Source organism: Entelurus aequoreus, linkage group LG03 (genome assembly GCF_033978785.1).
Source record: "Entelurus aequoreus isolate RoL-2023_Sb linkage group LG03, RoL_Eaeq_v1.1, whole genome shotgun sequence".
Lineage (NCBI taxonomy): Eukaryota > Metazoa > Chordata > Actinopteri > Syngnathiformes > Syngnathidae > Entelurus > Entelurus aequoreus.
Window position 1 is genome coordinate 51,976,684 of NC_084733.1, and position 27,398 is coordinate 52,004,081.

General features: G+C 39.8%; 2 protein-coding genes across 6 annotated transcripts in view; one reads left to right on the top strand and one right to left on the bottom strand.

Annotated features, from left to right (window-relative positions):
• Window positions 1-4,256: 4,256 nt before the first annotated feature.
• On the bottom strand, window positions 4,257-6,443 carry arf6b (ADP-ribosylation factor 6b). 3 transcript variants are annotated; one of them, XM_062042137.1, is made up of 3 exons: window positions 6,273-6,429; window positions 5,907-6,054; window positions 4,257-5,841 (listed from the first exon to the last, which is right to left on the bottom strand). In XM_062042137.1, the coding sequence occupies exon 3, from the start codon at window positions 5,570-5,572 to the stop codon at window positions 5,045-5,047; it is 528 nt and encodes a 175-aa protein (XP_061898121.1). In that variant the 5' UTR covers window positions 5,573-5,841; window positions 5,907-6,054; window positions 6,273-6,429; the 3' UTR covers window positions 4,257-5,044. The 3 variants fall into 3 exon arrangements, with proteins under 3 accessions (XP_061898121.1, XP_061898122.1, XP_061898120.1); XM_062042138.1 differs by having other exon boundaries at window positions 4,257-6,054; window positions 6,290-6,443; XM_062042136.1 differs by having other exon boundaries at window positions 4,257-6,054.
• A 4,103-nt stretch (window positions 6,444-10,546) lies between these two features.
• aspg (asparaginase homolog (S. cerevisiae)) overlaps window positions 10,547-27,398 on the top strand; it is a 38,313-nt gene continuing 21,461 nt past the window's right edge. Inside the window, exons 1-5 of one of the 3 annotated variants that reach the window (XM_062042132.1) lie at window positions 10,547-10,636; window positions 10,717-11,059; window positions 20,580-20,706; window positions 22,357-22,392; window positions 26,055-26,163. In XM_062042132.1, the coding sequence (XP_061898116.1) occupies window positions 10,810-11,059; window positions 20,580-20,706; window positions 22,357-22,392; window positions 26,055-26,163 (522 nt within the window). In that variant the 5' untranslated portion in view covers window positions 10,547-10,636; window positions 10,717-10,809. Of the gene's footprint in view, window positions 11,060-20,579; window positions 20,707-22,356; window positions 22,393-26,054; window positions 26,164-27,398 lie in introns of all 3 variants that reach the window. The other 2 variants (XM_062042135.1, XM_062042133.1) reach the window with 2 other exon arrangements.

A 27,398-nucleotide genomic window follows, 5' to 3' on the forward strand; every position in this document is an offset into this window, starting at 1 on the left:
ACAAAGCGGTAGAAAATGGATGGATGGAATTTCCCCTACCACTTGGGGTTGGAGTCTGGAGTTTGTTAATCCGTTGCAGACACCCAGAAATATGAACACAAAACACATTTTATACAGAATAAGTGTACATGCAGAAAACTATGTGAAATACATAAAATTAAATGATGAACTTTATTCAAGACTTGTTGGGGAAGACAGTGGTGAGCAAGGAGGAGGAGGAGGGTGTGTGAGGGTCACACGGACAACACCTTCGTACTTTGCTACGAGTTCTTCCTTCAATGCAATAGTGTTCCTTACCTTCTTTATCAAAGTGCTGGGATTCGCAACTTTCTTTGGCCCCATGGAGGTTTTTTCGTGGTCGTACTCAATAAAACAAAAAGCACAGAGACTTAACCTTTGTCTGGGAAGTGCTTTTGTTAGATGTCAGAATGATGTATTTAACCTGAAGTAAGGCAGCAAGGGGAGATTTTCGGTTGTCCAGGGACCTAAAGGCCTGCCTACCACTGCTGCTTTATTGCCACTTCACCAACTCTCCACCCTGACCAATCGTAACAGAGTAGACTTGGTTAGAGAAGGAGGCGTGATGTCGACCAACAGGAGAAGAATGCAAATTTACTGTGGCGTTTATATTGTTATCACAACATTCTTCTATATCACACGTGTCAAACTCAATGCCCGAGGGCCTGATCCGGCCCGTGACATCATTTTATCTGGCCCGCAAACACCTTGAAATGATATGTGTCAATAAAGTACTTAATATTTTTCTCACTAAATGTAATGAATTTTTTTCATTTTGACAGAAAAAATATATATACTGCTTGAAATTGCATACCTTTTAAACGTTATTAGTAGATAGATAGATAGTACTTTATTGATTCCTTCAGGAGAGTTCCCTCAGGAAAATTTAAATTCCAGCAGCAGTGTACAGAATTGAGATCGAATTTAAAAAAGTAAATAATGGGGTTATAAATGTAAATAAAATAGAAAATATAACAAGAGTAAAAATAAAAAGCAGCAATAAGAATAAAAATATAACGGTAAAAATAAGAATATAACAAGACAAAGTAGTGACCATGTTATGAAAATGTATTGCACTGTTTTAGTATCCAATATTGCAACATATATTACAGTATATTATCATACTTTCCAAACATGTTTTTGTCTAAATAAAAATACTTAACTTTACAGCAAACTACCCATCAAATAATAAAAATGACAATACATTTTACGTTGTTCTTTACAGCATATTACTGTAAATTGAAAAAAAAAATACTACTGTTTTTCGCGTTAAAATTCTGTTGACAGAGCTGCCAGATTTAGACGGTAAAATCTACGGTTGTTGTTTTTAACGGTGTATTACTGTAAATGGAAAGACCGTACATTTGTTTTTACGGTAAGAAAAAGTTGCCAGAATAAAACAAGAACTTGTAATATTTTTCCATTAACAATATAATGTTGTAAAAACCAATGTAAATTCAACACAAAAATTCTGTCAACTAAGCTGCCAGCTTTTTCTGTAAACCCCCCCCCCCCCCCCCCCCCAAAAAAAACAGTGGTACTGTTTTTCCATTTACTGTAAAATGTTTAAAAAAAATTTAAAACACTATATTTTACAGTAAAATGTATAGGTAAAGTTTTTACTGTAAAATCGACAGTCTACTTAAAACAATTTATATAATAATGAAATCCGGAGGCAAATTCACATATTATTTGCGGTTACAAGTGGCCCTCTGATGGCAGCATAACTGTGATGTGGCCCTCAATGAAAACGAGTTTGACATCCCTGTTCTAAATGGACTGTGAAGCCACAAATACTAGTCAAACCAGTCATTTCATCATTTGACATGAGGAAACAGTTACTAAAGCAGATCATCTCTTTGTTCCACGTGAGCTCTTGGCTCTGCTTGCTGATGTGTAACTATGATGCATCATGGTGGGCGTAATAATCATGAGGAGGAAGTGATGATTCAGCACCAGCAGCAGTGGAGAAGAATTTAATGAGGTCAGCAGAGGCGAGGGAAATGAAACCCCCCCCAAAGCTCGCTCATTTCTTTCTACTGCTTGTCAGGAAAACAAGTATTCATAGTGTGAGGATGGAGTATTTATACACAACAGTAGGCCTCAACATATACAAAACCAGTGAAGTTGGCACGTTGTATAAATCGTAAATAAAAATAGAATACAATGATTTGCAAATCCTTTTCAACTTATATTCAATTGAATAGACTGCAAAGATATGATATTTAATGTTCGAACTGGGAAACTTTTTTTTTGTTGCAATAAATCATTAACTTAGAATTTAATGGCAGCAACATATTGCAAACAAGTTAGCATAGGGGTATTTTTTACCACCGTGTTACATGGCCTTTCCTTTTAACAACACTCAGTAAACGTTTGGGAACTAAAGAGACCAATTTTTGAAGCTTTTCCGGTGGAATTATTTCCCATTCTTGCTTGATGTACAGCTTAAGTTGTTCAACAGTTGTGGTATTTTAGGCTTCATAATGGGCCACACATTTTCAATGTGAGACAGGTCTGGACTACAGGCAGGCCAGTCTGGTACCCGCACTCTTTTACTACAAAGCCACACTGTTGGAACACGTGCAGAATGTGGCTTGGCATTGTCTTGCTCAAATAAGCAGGGGCGTCCATGATAACATTGCTTGGATGGCAACACATGTTGCTCCAAAACCTGTATATACCCTCAATTTGCACATTAAAATGGGTTCTATAAAAGTGGCCCCCAACCACTGGTCCGTGCTGCATTTGCTACCGGGCCACACAGAAACATTAATTTATAAACTACCGCATTTTCTCCGACATTTGCTTGTCCCACTAAACACAACAATAAGCTTGTTAATAGATGTATATTACAACTCCTTTGTTATTTTCCATGGGACAATGCACATTAATGTACATATTAAATTTTTATGTGCCAGATTGTAAAGCACGGGTTCTTAATCTTTTTGACCTCGGGACCCAACTTTTCGACTACAGAGGGGCCCGGAGACCACTCCAATATTAACACTGGATTAGTAATCTTACTCTTGATTTTGATCACATTCAATAATTATATTTAACCTACTCACAGTTTACTACCTTGTTAAATGATATAAAAACATGTGCTAATAATAAAGATTATATTATCAATTTAACCTTAGGGCTCAGGTCAGGCTGATATGAAAAATAAGTGCTAACCAAATAAACAATACATCTACATACAATATGTATTATGTTGTGCGAAAATAAAATAAACAAAATTAATGTTTCTTAACTTGACTGTCAATAAAATTAAAAGTGCAAATGAAAATACAGGTTCACCACATTAGTCACAATTTTGGCACTTAAAGTAATTTCTCTGACATTAGCGGCAGACTTTTGTTTGTGGGACGGTGTGGCGAAGTTGGTAGAGTGGCTGTGCCAGCAATCGGAGTGTTGCTGGTTACTGGGGTTCAATTCCCACCTTCTACCTTTCTTGTCACGTCCATTGTGTCCTTGGGCAAGACACTTCACCCTTTGCCTCTGATGGCTGCTGGTTAGCGCCTTGCATGGCAGCTCCCGCCATCAGTGTGTGAATGGGTAAATGTGGAAATAGTGTCAAAGCGCTTTGAGTACCTTGAAGGTAGAAAAGCGCTATACAAGTATAACCCATTTATCATTTATTTATATTGTCATTACTGCCACAAGTGGTGGAAAAGTGTATTACAACTGAGTACCGCTGCTGCCTATACAGACCACAGCTGAAAAACACATTACGTTCTAAGGGGCGCTCACAGCCCTATGGTTCAGACACACTGGTATATAGTGTATGCCATCAACGTGTTGGGGGCCATCTATTCGCTAAATAACACACCCAGGACTCCCACTACTTCAGCATTGTAGTGAGTTGATTTTTCATGCTCATTGTTTTTGTTGCTGTTTTTATCTGCCACACATGGAAAGCCGGTCTGTGAAAATAATGCATACATTAAACCAGTCCCTGCTATAACACATAGGCAATAGTGACATAATGAAGCAATTATACATTATTATTCATATAGTCTTTGTTACTGCCAGCCCACAACAGGGCAACCATAACTGTGATGTGGCCCTCTATGAAAATAAGTTTGACACCCATGTTATCAAGGGTTGGCAATGTGTTAAATGTTGGTGAGTTGTCTGGATAAAAGGTACTTGGTGAGGGATGTAAAGTTAGTTTGAAACACCGTGGCCCAACCCACCTTACTAAGTCCAAGTCTGGAATTACAAAGAGACAAAAAGCAGCTTTCAAATCACTTTTTTAATAAGACAATGACAAGGTCTGTACATGGATCCCACCCGGAACCAAATAAGAGCTGCAGCAAAGACTTGACTGCGTGAAAGGTGGGGTCCCTGATGGAGCTTTGCTGCACATCATGCTACAGATATAGGCGGCCATCATTGTATGATATCCCGATAATCGAGACAGGTGAAGGACATTCCTTTGGAGAGATGATTTGACCCACTCTGAATTCAAAATGCGTCCCAACAAGCATGTTTCAGAGGCATTTTGTTGAATAATCAGCACATTTAGGTATCAAGACATGACAGTTTAATATACAGCCCATAATAAGGGGATTGAGTGAGGGCTGATGCAATCTTTTCTTTAAGACATGTAACAATTCAGGACATTCCCATTTGCAGCAATGAAGAAACACCCTTCTAGCAAATACTAGTCATCATAGTACTGTGTCATAGTCCATTAAAGAGCCCCTGCCCAAGAATGCTGATAAACTCAGCATTATTAGAAAAATGATATAAAACAGGAACAAAAGAACAGGCAAAGGTGGTGAACTTTAGAACTGATTAATTGAATATTCAAGAAGCAAGCCCTAAAATGTTGAGATAAAGTCTGCTACGCAGGACAAGCTTTTATTTTCAACCAGCAACCCAATCTGCAGATGAATTAACTATTAGGTAAATGCGGTATTAAAAATAAACAAGGGTAATCAATTTGTACGTAACCACTCACCGGAGCGGTTATTTTGTAATATAGTTTTGACCTAAAACAGTCAGCACTCCATCATTAAGATTTGTAGTTGGAGGTTAGCCATGTGAGGCCTTCGTAAAGTCCGTCACCTGTTGTGGCACAGGAGGGTTGAACATACCAATTCCTGTCTCGGATGCGGGTCAATCCCAGCTTCTCCTGGATTTCGTGCGGCTTCATGGCGTCGGGAAGGTCTTGCTTATTGGCGAATATCAAGATGATGGCATCCCTCATCTCCCGGTCATTGATGATGCGGTGGAGTTCCTGCCGCGCCTCGTCGATGCGATCCCGGTCGGCGCAATCCACCACGAAAATCAGCCCCTGCGTCCCAGTGTAGTAGTGTCGCCACAGGGGGCGGATCTTATCCTGCCCGCCGACATCCCACACGTTGAACTTGACGTTTTTATACGTGACCGTCTCCACGTTGAAGCCCACCGTGGGGATGGTGGTGACCGACTGTCCCAGTTTCAGTTTGTACAGGATTGTCGTCTTCCCGGCGGCGTCCAGTCCCAGCATCAGTATTCTCATCTCCTTGTTCCCGAATATCTTAGACAGCATCTTCCCCATGTTCAACTATTGTGCATTAAAATACCTTGCTGGTAATGATAAAAAAAAAAACAGTATTCTTGGTATTCCTTGAGGTTAATTATAGGCTTATCTGTGAAAGCATGACTGCTAGTGAGAAGGTTAGAACAGCACTCTCATGTTGCTATAGGTCAGGATGCTGCTGCTGCATGGACGGACTATACAAGTAGCACCGTGCGGCCTGTTCACACCATGCCTTGCTACTCTACAAACTGTTGCGGATGTGTGGGCATTCTTAACTCCAAAAGTGCCTAAAAGGGAGTTTGGTGTGTTAAAATGCAGGCAGGTTATCTAACACGACAACAGTCCTCTTTACCTGCTGCGCCCCGGCTCTTTCGGCACTATTGGGTGAGGAAAATCCGCCTTTCTGCGGCCAACCAAAAGCTTTTTTTCCCACCTTCGCGGCAGGAGAAGTCCTCTGTGACTCAGCAACACATGTAGGCAACCATGAAAACTCTCGCCCCCTGTAAGGAGATTAAAGAGGAGTGTCAGACGAGCCAAATTAGCCCATGTCCGTTAATGACGGCTAGCAAGCTAACTAGCTTGTAGCCTAGCGCGCTAGCTAGCAGTTATCGGGAAAAAAAGCAACCGTATCCTGTTACAGAGCAGGCGCTGAACATGAAAAATACTCGCCTCGCCTGACTTCAAATGGAACTCTTGAGTAAAACACAAGCTTGTTTACCTGCGTTCGGCTCTCACTTTTGATCCCCAATAGTAGATTTTCTCCTTTAAGCCGAGCTGGTCGAGGAGGTGTTACACCGGAAAGGTGTGGAGCTGCCTTCACAACCACTTCCTGCCCTCCACTTCATTGAATGCTGCTGGTGCGTTCAATGACGACTACGGAAACGATGCAACTCCCCTCAACTACTTTATCGGTACATCAAAGATGTAACAACGATAAAGCCGAACAGTAATGCGGACGTACAAGAGGCCTCTGGCAGTTAAAGAGGAAACAAATATATTCAAATGTATTTTTGTTAAAATTTGGTATTATACCGTTATCTTAAAAACATCTTAAACGTTACATTCGTTTAATCGCAATGTTGTCACATCAGTAAAGCGTAGTAGCGCCATCTTGTGGTTGAAATACGCATTAACATGAACTGCAAACATTTCTGTGGTCAGCCTCGACTAATTTAAAACAGATTAGCAACAACTTCAGCCACATTAGCACCAAGTTATTGTGATTAAATGCAATAATAAAATAACAAAAATACTACTGCTACTAATAATAATGATGCATAATTGTGTGGTTTATTTTGACGCAAAGAATGTATATATGTATATATATTTATCAACACATCACATTTGTTTTGATAAAGATGCTAATAAAACATAGAAAGCCGTCTGATTTTATTTAATCAACATAAAAAACACAATATACACCTACAGTTAGTGCACCAACCCAAAAACCCTCCCGTTAAAACCAGATTCCGAACTAACAAAGGTCTTAACTCATTCTCTTTCTATGCCACATCAATGTGGAATGCGCTCCCAACAGGTATTAAAGAAAGGGCATCTCTATCCTCCTTCAAAACCGCAATAAAAGTTCACCTCCAGGCAGCTACAACCCTAAACCAACACCCTCCCCGGATTGTTAATAATCAAATGTAAACAATCAAATGTAGATACTTTTTCTTATGCCTTCTGATCTCTCTCTCTCTATGTCCACTACTTGCTGTGCATATCCTACCAAGTCAGAACTACACTGTTCCAATATCCATTTCTCTGTTCTCAATTGTTGATGTCTGATGATAACAACCAAACCTTAACCCACCCCCACCCCTCCACACCCCGGATTGTAAATAATTCAATGTGATTATCTTGTGTGATTACTGTATTATGATGATAGTATATATCTGATAGTATATATCTGTATCATGAATCAATTTAAGTGGACCCAGCAACCCAATCGACTTAAACAAGTTGAAAAACTTATTCGGGTGTTACCATTTAGTGGTCAATTGTACGGAATACTTCACTGTGCAATCTACTAATAAAAGTCTCAATCAATCAATCAAACCCCTATCTACGCTCATTCTCACTCATTCATTCACACAAAAGGGTTGTCTACCATGAATTGATTAACGTGCCCCGACTTAAACAAGTTGAAAAACTTATTCGGGTGTTACTATTTAGTGGTCAATTGTACGGAATATGTACAGTACTGTGCAATCTACTGATCAATCAATCAATCAGTTTCCTTCTATTATTAATATTCTGGTTGCTACAATAGTTATCAATGCAGTGTGCAAGGGGTCTGTGAAGCACACAGGATGGTGTGTGCTGCTGGTCCACTAATAGTGCTAACCTTTAACAATTTATTTGACTAATTTTCATTAATTACACATTTCTATGTAACTTTTTTTAAAATTTCATTTTAAGTTTATTTTCTGTTCAAGAAAAGTTTTTTTTTTTATAAAGGACATCTTCACCAGACCAGGTTGTCATTGAAATTAGATTGTTTAAAGGGTTCTTAAAACCAAGTCCAGTCCAGATTATGTCCAGGTCGGGCTCAGCCATTGTTAAATCTAATAATAAACTATGTCTGACATCAACTAAATTGACCACATGCATGAGCTTTAATGTTGACAACCATATCAAAGCCTGAGTAAAGTAGAATGCATTTGAATTTGAAACCGTTGGGAATGCTGTGTTTTTGTTTTGCATCAATCTTGAAACGTATGTTTTAGTAACATTTGCCACACATTTATTTACATTGTATTGTGAAAAATCAGTATCATAGGATGTATTTACATTGGATTTTTAATTGTACATTTAATGCAGATTGTTGCCACACACGGCTGTATTTTGCTTACTTTTAACGTGGAATGGAATATTTTTCTGACTATCTTTTTGGTTCTTGGTTCAGTGCTTAAGTACGGATATAGTATCTGGTAATTATAGTTTTTATGAAAGCAATTAGTACGTGTTGTGATGCTGGGATTTATTGCTCTTATAAGAGCAATAAATCCCAGAAGATGAGAAGGTATACCTTCTCATCTTCTGGTGTTTACGTGCACTAATCTGTTTATGTGTAAATATTACGTGATTGACTAGTACACGACCACTGCACTAACTACTGTACTATTAGTGTACTAATGTACTACATCCTTTATGTGAACTCGTAAAACTATACCTCGTTCGTGTGAGTCCCTGTCACGTATGGAGAGGACGCGCCCACATTAGTGACGTCATGGGAAGTAATCCGCCAGAATGTAGGGGAAGGCGATACTGTAAATGTTGGTGTCGATGCAAAACCAAGTCAAACACAGTGTCAGAATTGCCGATACTGATACTTTTTAGTGGCTCATTTTCAAGATCATAGAACATACTAAAAGACAGAAGCATTTAAAGGAAAACAAAATTACACAATCCTTTTGGTGAAAAATATATAAATACCACAATGAGATAATTAAACATCAATTTATGTGTCTCCATTATAACAATTTCAGATTTGTTTTAAATGTCAGTATTTTATCAATATTTCAAGAACGTGATTTTTAATATATACGATTAAAACGTAATAACCCCCCCAAATTCAGTATGTCATAAAATTGCAAACATTGTCAAAATAAAATAACTAAACATGTTTTGATCCTTTTTCTTCTGTCTGAATTGCATTGTATTCTTTTTATTGAGATTTCCCTGCATGTGTTGATGTATAATACCAACAAAATCATATAGGCATTACCCTTTTCCTTTTTTATTACATACAATTATTCGGGCTAAATCCAGTCTATAATTCATATGTAAACAATCACAAAAAAATACTATTGTATCTTTTGGCTCCTGAGGTCCTTATCTACACTTATATACGTTATTTATATACTTACTGAGTTTTTAAACAATATATGTAAATAACAATGAGACCAGTCAAATGAGTATGTTTCTGAAAAAATCAAACATTTGATTTATTAATCACAGCAAATTACTTGCTTGCACAATTTAAATTAGCTTTAAAAAACAATATTTTGACACAAATGCAATTTTATTATCCTTTCTTAACAAAATATTTTACTTTAATAAGCGTCATTTATTTGCTTCAGTTTCAGCTAAAGCACATGTCAAACTCACATCATTTTACACGGCCTGTGAAAGCCCTGAAATAATATGAGTCAATAAAGCATTTTGTCATTCACGAAATGTAATATTTTCATTGTGACAGACCGAAATACATGTATTGCATGCTAATGAGTATATTTTAAACTTTAGTGTCTAATAATGCAACAAATATAATACTATCATTAATTTCAAACTTTTTGAAATTAAAACAAAATAAATATCTGCTTGAGTTATATCAAAGCAAGGTATTCATCCAAATTGTACACTGTAGAAATGACAATAGATTTTAAGTTAAAAAAACTGGCACTTCAGTTGCCAGGATTTTACAGTAAAAAAAACAACTATAGTACAGTTTTTCAATTTACAGCAATATGCTGTAAAAACCATAGTACATTTTACGGTGAAGTTGTCGCGACTTAGCTGCCAGTTGTTTTTTTTTAACTGAAAAATCGATTTATTTATTTTTTTACAGTGTATGTACTACAAATATATTCAAATGCACAGCAATTAAGCTTATATCATGAGGTGAATTCTTATACATTTATATTCATAAATGATATACAGTTACAAGCAGCCCTCTTAGGGCTGCCATAACTGCGATGTGGCCCTCAGTGTACCCGTGTACGACACCCCTGATACAAAGTTTTGTATGCATTTTCAGCTACGATTCACAGTTAAAGTAAAAGGAGCATATACATGCTCAGAATATATTGGGTGGTTAATCTGCGTTGACCCATGATTAATGCACTATTTTTTGTGAATAATCACGTGTGTTTTGTCATTCAATTTGACAGCTCTAATAATATAAACAACAAAACGGATGATTGTGAAAATAAGCACAGACTAAAACTGACATCAATTATCATCGCTCTAGAATCGGCCTGCTACTGATACTGGTGTCGACACGAGCAGCATTTGGATCGATCTCTGGCCACCTACGAGAATGTCCTCAAGCAACACGCATGGACCAAGAGGAAGCAGGTCATTGACCTTAGCGTTACGCGTACATGTCATTACCGCAATTGTTTTATTTTGAAAATGAAATATTGTTTTTGGTGTAGACAGCTGACGTTGTCGAGGGTCCCCGTGACGTTGAAAGAGCACGCCTGAGGAAGCCTACAGGGGAGCAGCACCGGGCGGACTCAGTTGTCGTCATGGCGGATACATCCCCGAACACCTTGACGTCCCTGGCCCGGGCTTTGTCCCATCACAAACTGGACCAGCTGGAGTCTAATGAAGTGGTTCTTCCCCGCAATTCCCAGGTGCATCCGTGCCGACGGAGACAGTTGTCGAGCTGCGGCTCGCTCGATTCCTCCGAGCAGGCCAGCTCACCGAGCGCCGCCGAAGCGCGCGTCTTGGTCGTCAACACAGGAGGCACCATCGGGATGACGCTTCTTGACAACGGTAACTATGTTGCTTTTACCCTTCATATATCGACATTCTTGCTGGTGTCCCAGCAAGGTCAGCCTACTAGCACTCTTGGTATATAGCGTCTTGTTAGCTCCTTCTGGAGCACGAGGCTGCCTGGCCACATGAAAGTGCGTCCCTAAATAGTCTTATCTATTTATTGTCCCTTCCAGAAACATTTACATGTGACTAGTGATGACCCATCAGCATTTGATTTCATAAGTTGCTCATGCCATTGAACCCACCAAGGCTCCAAATATTATTGTGCAAACCCCGTTTCCATATGAGTTGGGAAATTGTGTTAGATGTAAATATAAACGGAATACAATGATTTACAAATCCTTTTCAACACATATTCAATAGAATATGCTACAAAGACAACATATTTGATGTTCAAACTGATAACAAATTTTTTTTTGCAAATCATTAACTTTAGAATTTGATGCCAGCAACACGTGACAAAGAAGTTGGGAAAGGTGGCAATAACTACTGATAAAGTTGAGGAATGCTCATCAAACACTAATTTGGAACATCCCACAGGTGAACAGGCAAATTGGGAACAGGTGGGTGCCATGATTGGGTATAAAAGTAGATTCCATGAAATGGTCAGCCATTCACAAACAAGGATGGGGTGAGGGTCACCACTTTGTCAACAAATGCGTGAGCAAATTGTTGAACAGTTTAAGAAAAACCTTTCTCAACCAGCTATTGCAAGGAATTGAGGGATTTCACCATCTACACTCCGTAATATCATCAAAGGGTTCAGAGAATCTGGAGAAATCACTGCACGTAAGCAGTGACCCATGGCCTTCGATACCTCAGGCTGTACTGCATCAACAAGCGACATCAGTGTGTAAAGGATATCACCATATCATGGGCTCAGGAAGACTTCAGAAAACCACTGTCAGTAACTACAGTTGGTCGCTACATCTGTAAGTGCAAGTTAAAACTGTCGGAGTTTGTTGGTGACGAACCCCAAGGTGCAGAGATGATGGCAGGCATTATGCGAGAAAACATGATTTAATTAAAATACTATGGCAAAAAAACAAACAAAAGGGTACAAACAAAAGGCGCGCACAAGGCGGAGAACAAACTTGGCTATGAACTAAAATAGCACAAAGGCTAACTGTCTACAAACAAAAACACTTACTGTGACACGAAGGAACTAGGACTAGAGCGGAGTGAACAAAAGTAGACAGAGCTACAACGAAGTATTGTGACAGGTAGTAGTGACATTGACCAGTAGACACTACAATAATCAAGCAGTGACTGGAGGGCAGGACAGGTTTAAATAGGCAGCTGGCTGACTGGCACCAGGTGTGGCCACGTGCCAATCAGCCACAGCTGAGGGGACAAAGCACTCAGAGAGACAATCAGGAAATGAAGACAAAATAAAAGCACTGACAGGAAACTAAGAACAGGAAACCAAGACAAACGCAGAGGAAAACTAAAGTTTGACCAAACTGTCAGGGACAACCCTGACAAAAACTCTCCTATGCAAGGCGAAAACCGTTTATCAACAACACCCAGAAACGCCGTTTGCTTCGCTGGGCCTGAGCTCATCTAAGATGGACTGATACAAAGTGGAAAAGTGTTCTGTGGTCTGACGAGTCCACATTTCAAATTGTTTTTGGAAACTGTGGACGTCGTGTCCTTGGACCAAAGAGGAAAAGAACCATCCGGATTGTTATAGGCGCAAAGTTGAAAAACCAGCATTTGTGATGGTATGGGGGTGTATTAGTGCCCAAGACATGGGTAACTTACACATCTGTGAAGGCGCCATTAATGCTGAAAGGTACATACAGGTTTTGGAGCAACATATGTTGCCATCCAAGCAACGTTACCATGGACGCCCCTGCTTATTTCAGCAAGACAATGCCAAGCCACATGTTACATCAACGTGGCTTCATAGTAAAAGAGTGCGGGTACTAGACTGGCCTGCCTGTAGTCTAGACCTGTCTCCCATTGAAAATGTGTGGCGCATTATGAAGCCTAAAATACCACAACGGAGACCCCCGGACTGTTGAACAACTTAAGCTGTACATCAAGCAAGAATGGGAAAGAATTCCACCTGAGAAGCTTAAAAAATGTGTCTCCTCAGTTCCCAAACAGTTACTGAGTGTTGTTAAAAGGAAAGGCCATGTAACACAGTGGTGAACATGCCCTTTCCCAACTACTTTGGCACGTGTTGCAGCCATGAAATTCTAAGTTAATTATTATTTGCAAAAAAAAAGTTTTAAGTGTATGAGTTTGAACATCAAATATGTTGTCTTTGTAGTGCATTCAATTGAATATGTGTTGAAAATGATTTGCAAATCATTGTATTCCGTTTATATTTGCATGTAACACAATTTCCCAACTCATATGGAAACGGGGTTTGTAAAATATATAGCTTTAGGGGCGGTATAGCTTGGTTGGTAGAGCGGCCGTGCCAGTAACTTGAGGGTTCCAGGTTCGATCCCCACTTCCGCCATCCTAGTCACTGTCGTTGTGTCCTTTACTCACCTGCTCCCAGTGCCACCCACTCTGGTTGAAATGTAACTGAGATCAGTGTTTTTCTACCTTTTTTGAGCCAAGGCACATTTTTGCGTAGAAAAAATCCGGAGGCACACCACCAGCAGAAATCATTACAAAACGAAACTCAGTTGACAGTAAAAAGCCGTTGTCGCAATTGTTGGATGTGACTTTAGACCATAACCAACCATGCATCACGATAGCTCTTGTCTCAAAGTAAGTGTACTGTCACATCACGCTGTGACTTTTTGAGTTTTTTGCTGTTTTCCTGTGTGTAGTGTTTTAGTTATTGTCTTGCGCGCCTATTTTGGTGGCTTTTTCTCTTTTTTTTGGTATTTTCCTGTAGCAGTTCCATGTCTTCCTTTGAGCGATATTTCCGGCATCTACTTTGTTTTAGCAATCAAGAATATTTCAGTTGTTTTTATCATTCTTTGTGGGGACATGTCATGTTCGGATGTACTTTATGGACGCCGTCTTTGCCCCACAGTAAGTCTTTGCTGTCGTCCAGCATTCTATAATAATAATAATAATAATAATAATGGATTCGATTTTATATTGCGCTTTTCTATTGTTAGATACTCAAAGCACTCAGACAGAAGTGGGAACCCATCATTCATTCACACCTGGTGGTGGTAAGCTACATTTGTAGCCACAGCTGCCCTGGGGTAGACTGACGGAAGCAAGGCTGCTAATTTGCGCCTACGGCCCCTCCGACCACCACCTATCATTCATTCATCATTCATTCACCAGTGTGAGCGGCACCGGGGGCAAGAGTGAAGTGTCCTGCCCAAGGGCACAACAGCAGTGATTTGGATGTCAAGAGGCGGGGAGCGAACCTGCAACCCTCAGGTTTCTGGCACGGCCGCTCTACCCACTACGCCATACCGCCCCCCATTCTGTTTTTGTTTACTTTGTAGCCAATTTAGTTTTAGTTACGTTCTGCTTAGCCTTCCCTAAGCTTCAATGCCTTTTCTTGGGGGGAAATAACCTTTTGTTTATTTTTGGTTTAAGTATTAGACACCTTTTTACCTGCACACTGCCTCCCGCTGTTCCCGACATCTACAACGCAATTAGCTACCGGCTGCCACCTACTGATATGGAGGAGTATTACACGGTTACTCTGCCGAGCTCTAGACAGCACCGACACTCAACAACAGCGCATAATTTGCAGACTATAATTACTGGTTTGCAAAAAATATTTTTAACCCAAATAGGTGAAACTACATAATCTCCCACGGCACACCAGACTGTATCTCATGGCACACTAGTGTGCCGCGGCACAGTGGTTGAAAAACACTGACTTAGATAATGGGTTTCACTATGTAAAGCGCTTTGAGTCACTAGAGAAAAGCGCTATATAAATATAATTCACAATTCACATATATGCATCTATACTTATTGGTTAGAGCAGTGGTTCTCAAAAGTACCATCTCAGAAAACACTAGGCTCTCCATGTACCATCATAATGACCAACAATAAAATACAGTAGAGTAGTAGGCCTAAGTATTCATTAAAAACTAGGCAGAAGTGTTTTTTAAAGTATATTTAATATTTTTGGCCACTGTAAAATTGCGCATAGTTTGAACAGTAACACCGTAATAACGGCTCAGGTCACGTAATTACAAAATTTTACGAGGTGATTACTTCACGCACCACTAGATGAAGTTCCACAGTTTGAGAATCTCTGGGTTAGAGCATTTCTGATCATTTATGGCCATAAACAACAGCATAGAGCAGGGTCTCAGACACGCGGCCCCCGCGAGACGTTATTTTGCGGCCCGCACCTTAATATGAAAATTTAATGTTAATGTGGCCCGCGAATTTTATATGAATGGCGCTTGATAGCGTCATACTTGCCAACCCTCCCGATTTTTCCGGGAGACTCCCGAATTTCAGGGCAACCATTCTCTCGAATGTCTGCCGATTTCCACCCAAACAACAATATTAAGGGCGTGTCGTGATGGCACTGCCTTTAGCGCCCTCTACAACCGGTACAAACAGCGTGCCGGCCCAGTCACATGTTGTATTTGGCTTCTGTTCACACACGTAAGTGACTGCAAGACATACTTGGTCAACAGCCATACAGGTCACACTGAGGATGGACGTATAAACAACTTTCTCACTGTTACAAATGTGCGCCACACTGTGAACCCACACCAAACAAGAATGACAAACACATTTTGGGAGAACATCCGCACCGTAACACAACATAAACACAACAGAACAAACACCCAGAATCCCATGCAGCCCTAACTCTTCCGGGCTAGAATATACACCCCCGCTACCACCAAACCCCGCCCCCCCACACATCAACCCCCCCTCCGTGCGTCGGTTGAGGTGGGCGGGGTTGGGGGGGGGGCAGGGTTTGGTGGTAGCTGGTGTGTATATTCTAGCCAGGAAGAGTTGGGGCTGCAAGGTGTCCTGGGTATTTGTTCTGTTGTGTTACGGTGCGGATGTTCTCCCGAAATGTGTTTGTCATTCTTGTTTGGTGTGGGTTCACAGTGTGGCACATATTTGTAACAGTGATAAAGTTATTTATACGGCCACCCCCAGTGTGACCTGTATGGCTGTTGACCAACTATGTCTTGCAGTCACTTACGTGTGTCTGCAGAAGCCTCATACAACATGTGAGTGGGCCGGCACGCTGTTTCTATGGTGAAAAAGCGGCCGCAACGACAGGTTGTAGAGGTCGTTAAAGGCAGTGCCATCACGGCATGTCCTTAATGTTTCCGGGTGAAAATCGGGACAAATTCGGGAGAATGGTTGCCCCGGGAGATTGTCGGGAGGGGCACTGAAATCCGGGAGTCTCCTGGAAAAATCGAGAGGGTTGGCAAGTATGTTGCTAGGGCGGGATAGCCATTCAAAGAAGGTGAATTCATTAAAAAGTGCATGTTAGATTTTTTTAAGAACTCTTTTCTTGCGGCCCAGCCTCACCCAGTTTTTGCATCCAGTGGCCCCCAGGTAAATTGAGTTTGAGACCCCTGGCATAGAGTGTTTATGACAGGAGCTGGCCCTGGTCACTGTTACCACTCATGCAGGCAGTGGTGGCTTGGTGTTGTTGTTTGTATGGGTCCCAGTTATTTAAAGCAGTGGTTCTCAAACCTTCTTCACCATATACCACCTCAGAAAAAAACTTGAAATTCCCAATATCACTATAATGACCAACATTAAATTTCAGTAGCGTATTAGGTCCAAGTGTTCATTAAAAACAAGGCAGAGGTTATTTTTAACAAGTATATTTAACATTTTTGGCCACTGTAACATTACAGACAATTTTAATATAGGACAATAAACACTGTACTTTAATTAAGTGATTCTTTGGCGTACTGCTAGATGGACCCCGTATACCACACGCACCGCAGTTTGATAATCACTGATTTAAAGTATTTCTGACAGTATATCCTTGTAGTATATGCAGGAAATATTGCACTATAATACAAATAAATTAGATTTTATTTCTTAAAGGGGACTTGTACTTTTTAGGGTGAATTTTGCCTATCGTTCACAATAGGGCTGGGCGATATGGACGAAAAAGTATATTTCGATATATTTTTTACTTAAACTCGATATATTGTCCGGTGAAAATATTTATATAAAGATATTAATTTTTGAGCGAGATTCACTGAAATTGAACTGAATGACAACTGTACTGTAAACAGTCAGTGGCACTTTTATTAACCCACTTAGTCAAGATGGGTATTGACAACATAGAAAATAAACTGTTTAAGTGGCACAGAATTACACAACATAAATAAAATAGAAAAACAATGTATAAAAAAATAGCAACATATTCCTTCTACATAAAATAAATAACATAGCTATGCAAATTATACAAAATGTATCAAACTCAGATAAAAAATACATTTGCAGGCAGGCACTTTTAAATTCCCAGTCGACAATGTAATGGACTGTCACACACGTACGGTTCTGTGGTCCAACCAGACCACATGTATGTGGTCAGCGCCAAGTAAGTGACTTGACTTAATTGTGCGACAATGATCTTGTTTGTTTCAAAATGATTCAACTATTCGATGTCAAAAGATAAACTGTATAAATAATGAATAAAATGTCAGCTACTGTCTTGTTCTAAAACACCAATGAAAATGAAATTTTGCATTTAGACATGCTATACTGTAGCAAAAGTCATCACGTGTTTGCCACAATCATGTGTGTTCTTAAATGTGTGTTCCACGTCGAGAGCAGTTTTGATTTGGGCTTACATGGTAAACAACTCAAATGTTGGCCTTTGTTTTATCCGGACGCATACATTTGTCCAAATGTGACAAAGTAGACGCATTGTGCGTTTCCTGGACGTCGTCTACATCGCTAAAAGAACAATCTAAGGAAGAGAATCCCTCTGCCATCTTCCACTAGTTTTTTAAATTATATAAATCGCCCGCTTCAAAATTCCGTCTTCTCTTCTTTGACTCTCTTGTCGTCATTTGGGATGTCTGTTGTGATTTCCCTTCCTGGTTCCATGACCCGCCCTATGTTGCCTCTGATTGGCCTAATCTCAACCAATCGTGAGTCATCATAGTAAACAACCAACCAATCTCTATAACCAATCATTATACTGCAAGGACATCTTGGAAGGAGGAAAGGGAGAGGTTTATTAGCCCGTGGAGGGGAGCAGGGGGGAACAAGGAACACAACAAATAAGCGGCGTTTGGTCATTTTAACGTGAAATAAATTATTACGATCCATCCATCCATTTTCTACCGCTTATCCCCTTCGGGGTCGCGGGAGGCGCTGGAGCCTATCTTGGCTACGATTGGGCGGAAGGCGGGGTACACCCTGGACGATATTTTCTTAATTAATATCTTGTTTAAAAATATATCGATATATCGTACAAACTCGATATATCGCCCAGCCCTAGTTCACAATCATGAGAGACAAGACGATGGATGTATTTTTAAAAATACATTTAAACTCCTAAATAAAAGTCTGCTTACAATGGAGCCAATGGGAGGTCCTCTATTCCGCCCAAAAAGCCTTCTAAATAACCATCCCAAAAGCGCCAACAATACTCGATTTACATTTTGTGACTTGAATATTAACCAAGTATTAGTGATGTTGTTATTATAGCACTAACGCAGATACACCGTTTATAGCGGCGACTTGATCAGAGGAAGCTAACCAACTTGTGTGGCTATGGTGACTTCATCTGCTGGTGAGCTGCTTTCTCGCCTCGGAGCTCATGGAAGTTTATTCTAAATCATAAATAATGCCTCTCACCTTGATCGAAGAAGGATGTGGACATAGTCCAACAAGTTGGTCAACTTTGGCATTCATTTTAGACCCAGAAATGGCAAGAAAGACACGAAAAGTTGCTTGGTCTGCACTTGATTCTACCCCTCCTTTTTTTCTCCCCACGAGGATAATGAGTCATTCTTCATCAAACGAGAGTATATGAACATCCTGTCAGTCAGCATCCTAGTGACAGCAGACCTTATACAGTAAGTGATGTTTTATCATGTCTGTTGGCTCCCATAAAGTCTGCAGTGAGTAATCAGTGATGTTAAAAAAAAAAAGCGAACGTTGTGATGCCTTTTTGAAATGTATGCGTCGCCCTATGCTTAAAATGATCAAAATATGTAAATATTAAATGTTATTACAAATGTGCCCATTACTACATTAAATATATACATACTTACATCATATATATAAAACATATATGGAGGTGTTTGGATGTTTTTAGAGCATTTTAGAGGCAGAATAGAGCAACTCCCATAGGTTTCATTGTAAGCTGACTTTTGATTGCATTTATTTACTAATTAGCATGCATAAAAAATAAAAACATGTTTGTCTCACATAAGGATTGTGAATGATCGGCAAAATTCCAAAACAAAGTGCAGTTCCCCTTAAGACATAATTAACACAGCTGACAAAGGACTGACTCTTGGCCACCCATCCCACTTTATTACATCTTAATTCAGTTATTTACGGTTTAGTTATTCATTTTTACTGGTGCTCGATTAATATCAGACAGATATTAGGAATTGTAACGTCACAGCGATAATTCCGATAACATTAAGAAATATTTAATAACAGATAAAGAAAAAAATATTCCAATGAAGCAAGGTTACCCGCACCTTGCTGAAGGTGGCTTAGGGTGAGCAAATAATGCGCTCCTATTCGCTTGCTCGACTCTCATAAACACACAAAGGTCCACTCTCAAGGTCGGTTATCTAGTTTTTGTTTGTGTCCGTTTGGGGCAACATTGCCTTGGAAAACATGTTGCCTTATGCCAGTGCTTCTCAAATAGGGCGGTGTGGGTGAAACATGTTTTATCAGTATCATGCAGCCAGCCTATCATGCTTCAAACCCCACTTCGAATAGCTGTGCACTACAAAATGTGCTCATTGTAGCCATTAATCCTGACTTCACCATTTTGATCATTTAAAAAAAATGCACAAATTGTTTCATTCATTTTTGTTTTTAAGTTAGTGTTTCTTTAAATATGTTGTGCTCCTGAGTTAATGTTTCTGATCGATAAATTGTGAATCACTGCTTTATTGCAGCTGAGAGGCTCCAGCACCCCCCGCGACCCCAAAAAAGGGACAAGCGGTAGAAAATGGATGGATGGATGGATGGTTTATCCATAATGTGGCCTTTCAGTAAACAGTCCAACAGCTCTGGGGATTATCAGATATTTTAAGCCCTTAAAGGACAGAAAAGGGGTCGAATTAGATAAACTCCAATTATTCCTACTCCTGTTGAATTGTGCAAGTCTAACCAAGTCTGCAAGTAGAATATTTTGTTGATTTATATCTTCCAGTGTGGCGGTCAAAATGTCAACAGAGCATACTTTGTGGCATTTGGAAGGCTCATTATGAGCCTCACATGTTGCACAACACTGCTCGTCTGTCACTGGCGTGCATGTCAGTCCTTTTGTCTTCCACTAGAGTGCAGTGTGACACTGATAAATAGGATTTTTAGGTGCCAGCCAATCCCCAGAATTGTTCTTGTGCCATTCATAACATTCTTGTTTTTTCATGAACAGTTCTTGCGCCAAAAGCTAATGCTTTTGTGAAGAGTTTGCGTAAGCTGCCCATCCTCCATGATGAGATGTATGCCCAGCAGACCTGCATGTACGACTATTATGGATCAGAGCACACCCTAGTCCTGCCGTAAGTGGACTCACCGTTCTGCAAAACCTTCTCCAAAGTGCAATATTTACACCACAAACCATAATAGTAACCATTATTGCAGAGTCAGTAATATAATTCTTATTGACAGCTGTCATTGCGGAATATCAAAATATGTTTTAATTGCAAATTGTTAAATTCACACACGTACAGGTTGTTCACATTCAATACATTCCCCCCGGCTAGATTATTGGCTTGACTGAGATAAAAATTATGAGTAATCTATTTGTTAGATATCAAGTGCACTTTTTATTGCAACTTCATTGGCAGTGGTGTATTGTGTATTCATTAATTTATAGATTGTATTTTATGGTATTAAGGTTTTCTTCTTCCTTATTGAACGGAATGAATGTAGGTGCAATAATAATAATAATCCCCCCCAAAAAATATGTTTTAGTTAGTTAGTTATTACAGCCGCAGGTAAACTGGAGTCTGTCCCAGCTGACATTGGGCAAGAGGTGGGGTACACCATTGACTGAATCAGAGGGAAAATGTATAAATTATTGAATAAAAACTATTTGTATCTACTGTATACTTAACAATGACAGAAAAGTACCTCAATTTAAGATTGTCCCAACATAAGAGCGATTTTTTTCCATTCATGGGAAGAAAGAAAGTGAGTACGAAGGACAGTACTGAAAAAAAAAAGTGTAGGATGTTCATTGAATTAAAAAACAAAAATCATCAAAAACATGACCGAGCATATCACCAACATGGCGAAGCAATTCTAGCGTAGCACTGCTAGACTGCACAATACTGAAGCAGAATGAATGTAATACCAGCCAATAGTGTTAAAATAATATCTAAACGGCAGACATTCATTCATGAAAATATGGAAAAGCTGCAGATTGTGCATTTGACAGAGAAGCAGCTGGAAGTAGATAAATGTCCACTCTGCAAGGTAAATGCTGTCCATGGCCGCATTTGTCTACCACCAGGTGAGAGATGCATGAATTATAATCCAGAATGTACTTTTTGCAAGTTTGAGACAAAGCAGAAGCAGCCGCTGGTTTATAGTGTCAACAATAGCAGCGTAAGCTAGCATTAGCTCAATGCGCCGCTAAAATAAGCCGTCTGCATTAGCGCTTATAATAACAATGTCACTCATATTTGGTTAATTTTCATGTCACAACATGTAAATTGAATATTGTTGGTGGTTTCTGAATGTTTTATAGAGGGTTTTATGGGCGCAATAGAGAACCCTTCCAATGTTTGCGTATTTCCATTGTGACTGATTGGACAACATGGTAAGAGTGCAGAAGCGTTACTCCAGTGACGTCGAATCTACGAAAATGACCGAAGATATTCGAAGCGGAATATCCAAAATGGCCGACTGAATTTGTGGCATTTTGTGATGTTTAGACGGCATTTTCACATACTTTGCGGATTGTAAATACACTTTTATATGTTTTAATGGATACAAAGAAACAATTAAGTTTTTAATTAGAAAGTCAAATTGTTTTCCACTCTCCTGGTAATTTAAAGAGAAGCTCCATCACACTTTTCACACAGGTTTTCGACCAGGAGCTGTCAACAGACCAGCCATATCAACTGTGTTTGTGTCGACACTGTCCTTGGCTGCCATATAAATGCATTCAATGGATTTAATAAATGGTTTTATTTCCCTCACAGGATGCAAGGCGTTCATTCTGACCATCTGCTCCACAGGTGCTGTATACCTTGTAGCCTTGTGTTTCCCTGCAAGGCCTATAGGGTGTTTTCAAAACAACTTGTATGTTTGCCTGACAAGATATGCATGACAACATGACCTCTAACAATATTTTGTTTGAGTGTGTGGGCAACATACAAATAACTTGACTCTCGTTTTGGATGATACTCGAAACCGATTTTCCCGGTTATTGGCTAAGAAAAGAACCGAGTCCTCGGACTCTAATCTATTTTTGAGAACCGGTACCCGTTATCGAGACCACTATAGTAAAGAAAAGAGTTGGTTCTTTATTCGAATCCCTGGGAACGAATCCCGTCCCGACCAGAAACACTCTTTGGGACATCACAAGAAAGACGTCACGTAGCTCAGTCATTAGGCGCAGATAGGGAAAGCAGGAAAAACAATGGACCGGAAAAAGCGCTCCAAGGTGTAATAAAGTTCAAAACAAAAAGGTATAATCCAATGAATAACTTTACTGAGAGATTTGAGCAGGGTACAAACACATGACGAACACTTTTACGACCAACCGGAAACATAGCAACCAGGCTAGCAACGCACCTCTTTTACGGCAGCTGTCGCAACGTTCTTAAAGCAACCACAGCACATACATATATGACATCTCCCTTTTTTAACTTTTGTTTTTCTTTCCTTGTAAACAAAACAAAATCACACTGTATATGTGTTGTCTGTGTAATTATAAATAATGCAGACGAGGCGTGTTGGCGGAGTTCTTGACGTTTACTTTCACAGCGTGCTCATAGCTTCATTCTTAGCTGCCGGGTGGCACATGCAACAACACTTTTCGGCTGACATGCTCGTCACTCCCGTTGCATGCTGGGTAGTGTAGTTGTTATATTCCCTAGCTCATAACATCTTTCCCCTATAAAGAAATAATGTTAACTCAATAAAGTGTATTTCTTTTTTTAGCTTTAACTTTTCATTTTTTAGCATTGTAACCACATTTGCAAACAACTTTTCTCCTCATAGAATTTTCTTTCAATAAAGAAATAAAGTGCAAAAATGTCAAAGCATCATAACAAAAAGTTATGTCAAATAGCAGCAGAAGTGCACTTTTTGGAGAGCTGTATTATTTTCAGTTTTGTGCCCAAGGGACTGATTTTATTTAACACTATATTATTATTTATACACCTATAGTGATCACAGAGACAGGTTGTTTTTGTGTTACTGTATATATTTGTTTTTCTGAAAAATCCCACTTAATATACTTTGGGTAACAACAGTCAATATTTTTTTTTTTTTAGGGGGGTAACAGTCAATATTTATTTATTTTATTTTATTTTTTTCTTATATAATAAAAATGAGCTTTTGTTAAACCAAATATTGTGTGTTTTTTTCCATATACAAAAACCTATCTGGACTCGATAAGAGAATCGATAAGGAATCAGTTCGATAAGAGGATTCGATAATAGGCTCAAACTCTATAATTTCTTATCAAACATCATCCCTACTCTCGCCAGACCATTGTAGTTCGCTGAGCTCAACACAAGGATCTGGGCTCGAAGGCATTGCAAACTCCTTCAAAATAGCAAAAAATAATGAACCAATCAGGATTGCCGGGCGGGATTTCATAGATGTGACGTAGCGCCGAAGCGACTGTTTGATTGAAACAACAATGGCGCTACGCAACCCTCGCTGCGTCGTGTGCTGACATTGATTCTGCTATTGCAACTGTTTTGTCGAATCTATTGAATATTAATTCTTTAAAAGATTAACAGAGAACGGTTTTGAAGGCATTTATCGGTGGCAAGGATGTTTTGGCTCTTCTTTCGGCCGGGTTTGGATTTCCCAGGGTCGCTCTCATCAGCGTCACGGGTTGATTTCGATGTGAGTGGTTGAAATAGCACGTCATTCAAGATAACGGACAAGTGGTTTATCCAATCACATACAATCATTTTTTTTTTACAAGGCCTCGCCTTCTGAAATACATCTATTGAGAACTCCCAGATCAGTGTGTGGAGATCAGCGAACTACAAGGATCTGGCGAGAGTCAGGTTAACATACTAATGCCTGGTAATGGAACTAGCACAACTATGTTGCTTACATATTACTTTTAGTTTTTTAATGTATGGTGTCTCTTAAAAATGACTACACCCTTCATCTATTTTTATTGCAGTGTATTTTCTCAAGGGAGAATACTAAAGAAATGAAACATTGGATGCATTTTAGAGTCATCTAAAATGTGAGATACTGTTTAATTGGACATTTCCAATTAAACAGTCTAATACGAATGGTCAAGACAGCGGTTCCTTAATAACGTAAGACTATCAATGTGTGCTATGCTTAATATTTTATTTTTAAAGCTTTGTTTTATGGATCCTATTGGACCACATTTCCCAGGATTCCTGGCAGCCAATGACACGCCTAATGAATCTTGAGTCTTCATCACAAATTTGAACACTATAGTTATCCTATTTAGTTCTTCTCGTGGATCTGTTAAGAGTCTGCCTACTCTCACAATTGCACCACTCAACTAACCTCTAATATCAAACTACAGTAACGTTTTACATGAATTCACAAGCATGCTTTCATTGCATCTCCTGCAGTTATGCCTGTAGTGGCTAAGCATGAATTACTTATATGTGCTAATTTTGAGTTCATAGTGTGTGTATTAACCGAGGTTGGCTCATATGCAAGTATAATGGCAGTGTTCTACTGTATAGCGCATGTGCTGGGGAACACTTAGGGAATTAATGTATTGATTTTTGGAAATGCTTTGTTCATGTGACTTTTTCTGCGGGACAAAACATGAGCACACAATTTTAATGGAGAAGTCTCATTTTGAACAAAAAACTGCATATGTGCGACATATATGTTATTGTACCAGTAATCATTTATTGATTATTCTGATGGGGATGGGGCTGCACCTGAGACCACACTTGCAGGTAGATCAACCATGTTGTACATTGTTATCACTGACATATGTTCAAGGGTTGTGTGCCTTTCAGGCTAATTAGAAGACCCCTAGTTGGGTGGACTGGGCCTGCTTGCCTCTTTATCCCCCTGCTGTTCTATTCAACTCCTGTCTTGTGTCCTGGCACTATAATAGGCTGCCAATGCTAATCTGCAGGGGTGGCCCTCCCTCTTTCTTAAAAAAAAAGAAAGAGAGATTAAAAGTAAAATAAGACTGTCTTGCCGTTTTAAAAGCCAGTGTAGCAGGTGGGGCCCACCCACTGCCGGAAGAAGACTCCATTTTAAAAGCCCTTAAGACGTAGCCATCCATGCACCTCATGTCGCGCAAAAGCCTCGCAGGGCGTTAAGATTCCTCAGTAGAAAAAAAAAAATGTTAATTTGATGTCGCTCCCTAATAATGTCACCCTCAATTTTTTTAATGCTGTAATTCAGGTTTCGGTACCCCGTTGCTTGGCATCAGCTCGATGGTCTCGCTTAATAAAACATTTTATGTAAAAAAAAAAAGTAACCCCTACCTGATCCAGCTGTGTTGCATGACAAAGAATAATCTTTTCCACTGTGAAGACAATCAACATTTGTTTATCCATGTGTTTTACGCCATTTGGAGTGAACTAGTGCACTTGTGATGACTAAAACTAATGATGTGAAATGTTCACGTTTGTTGTGTGGTGGTATTTCAGGACAAAAGCTGCGCTTGCTACACTAATAAATGCACTTTTTTGCCTTTCAGTATGAGTAAAAAGAAGAGGATTGTCTACACAATTATTGAGTACAGTCCTTTACTGGATTCCTCCAATATGACCACAGATGACTGGGGTAGAATTGGAAAAGACATTGAGGTACTTGAAATCTATATCATTATTTGTAAAATTAAAATTTTAGAGTTATGTATTTGTATGAATTAAAATGTAATGTTTTTGTTTTGTCTAGTTATCATTTATGTATTTACAAATGTACGGTGCATATTAGGAATGTAACGGAATCAAAATCTCAAGATTTGGTAAACATGCCATAGTGTGTAAAATGAAGTGGCAGGAATGTTTAAGATAAACACACTTAGTGTAATCAAACAGAAACATAATACTCAAATGTTCTAATCATATTACTCTAAAAAGAATATGTTAAGCAAAATTTAAACTTACAATATAAACATGTTCACGTTGGGGTCTTTCAACTTTTTAAGAAAAAATGACCTCTGTAGTGGAAATCGTATATCACTTTTGAAATTGCGGATTCTCAGAAAAGTTAACTGACAACTTCCATCCATCTTCAACCGCTTATCCGGAATCGGGTCGCGGGGACAGCAGCTCCAGCAAAGACCCCCAGACTTCCCTCTCCAGAGCAACATTTGCGACTTCCTCCTGGGGAATCCCGAAGCGTTCCCAGGCCAGAGAGGAGATGTAATCCCCCCATCTGGTCCTTGGCCTGCCGCGGGGCCTCCTCCCAGTGGGACGTGCAACGAGGACCTCCCTAGGGAGACGCTCGTGAGGCATCCGCACGAGATGCCCGAACCACCTAAGCTGGCTCCTTTCCAAGCGAAGGAGCAGCGGCTCTACTCCGAGTCTCTCTCGGGTGACTGCACTTCTCACCCTATCTCTAAGGGAGATGCCAGCCACCCTTCTGAGGAAACTCATTTCGGCCGCTTGTATCCGCGATCTTATTCTTTCGGTCATTACCCACACTTCATGACCATAGGTGAGAGTAGGAATGTAGATAGCTCGGTAGACCGAGAGCTTTGCCTTCTGGCTCAGCTCCCGTTTCGTCACAACAGTGCGGCAGAGAGACTGCAATACTGCCCCAGCTGCTCCGATTCTCCGGCTGATTTCCTTCTCCATCTTTCCCTCACTCGTGAACAAGACCCCGAGATACTTAAACTCCTCCACCTGGGACAGAGTCCTGTCCCCTACCCGGACTGTACAAACCATCGGTTTCCTGCTGAGAACCATGGCCTCAGATTTGGAGATGCTGATCCTCATTCCAGCCGCTGAACACTCGGCTGCGAACCGATCCAGTGAGAGCTGAAGGTCACGAACCGAAGGTGCCATCAGGACCACATCATCTGCAAACAGCAGTG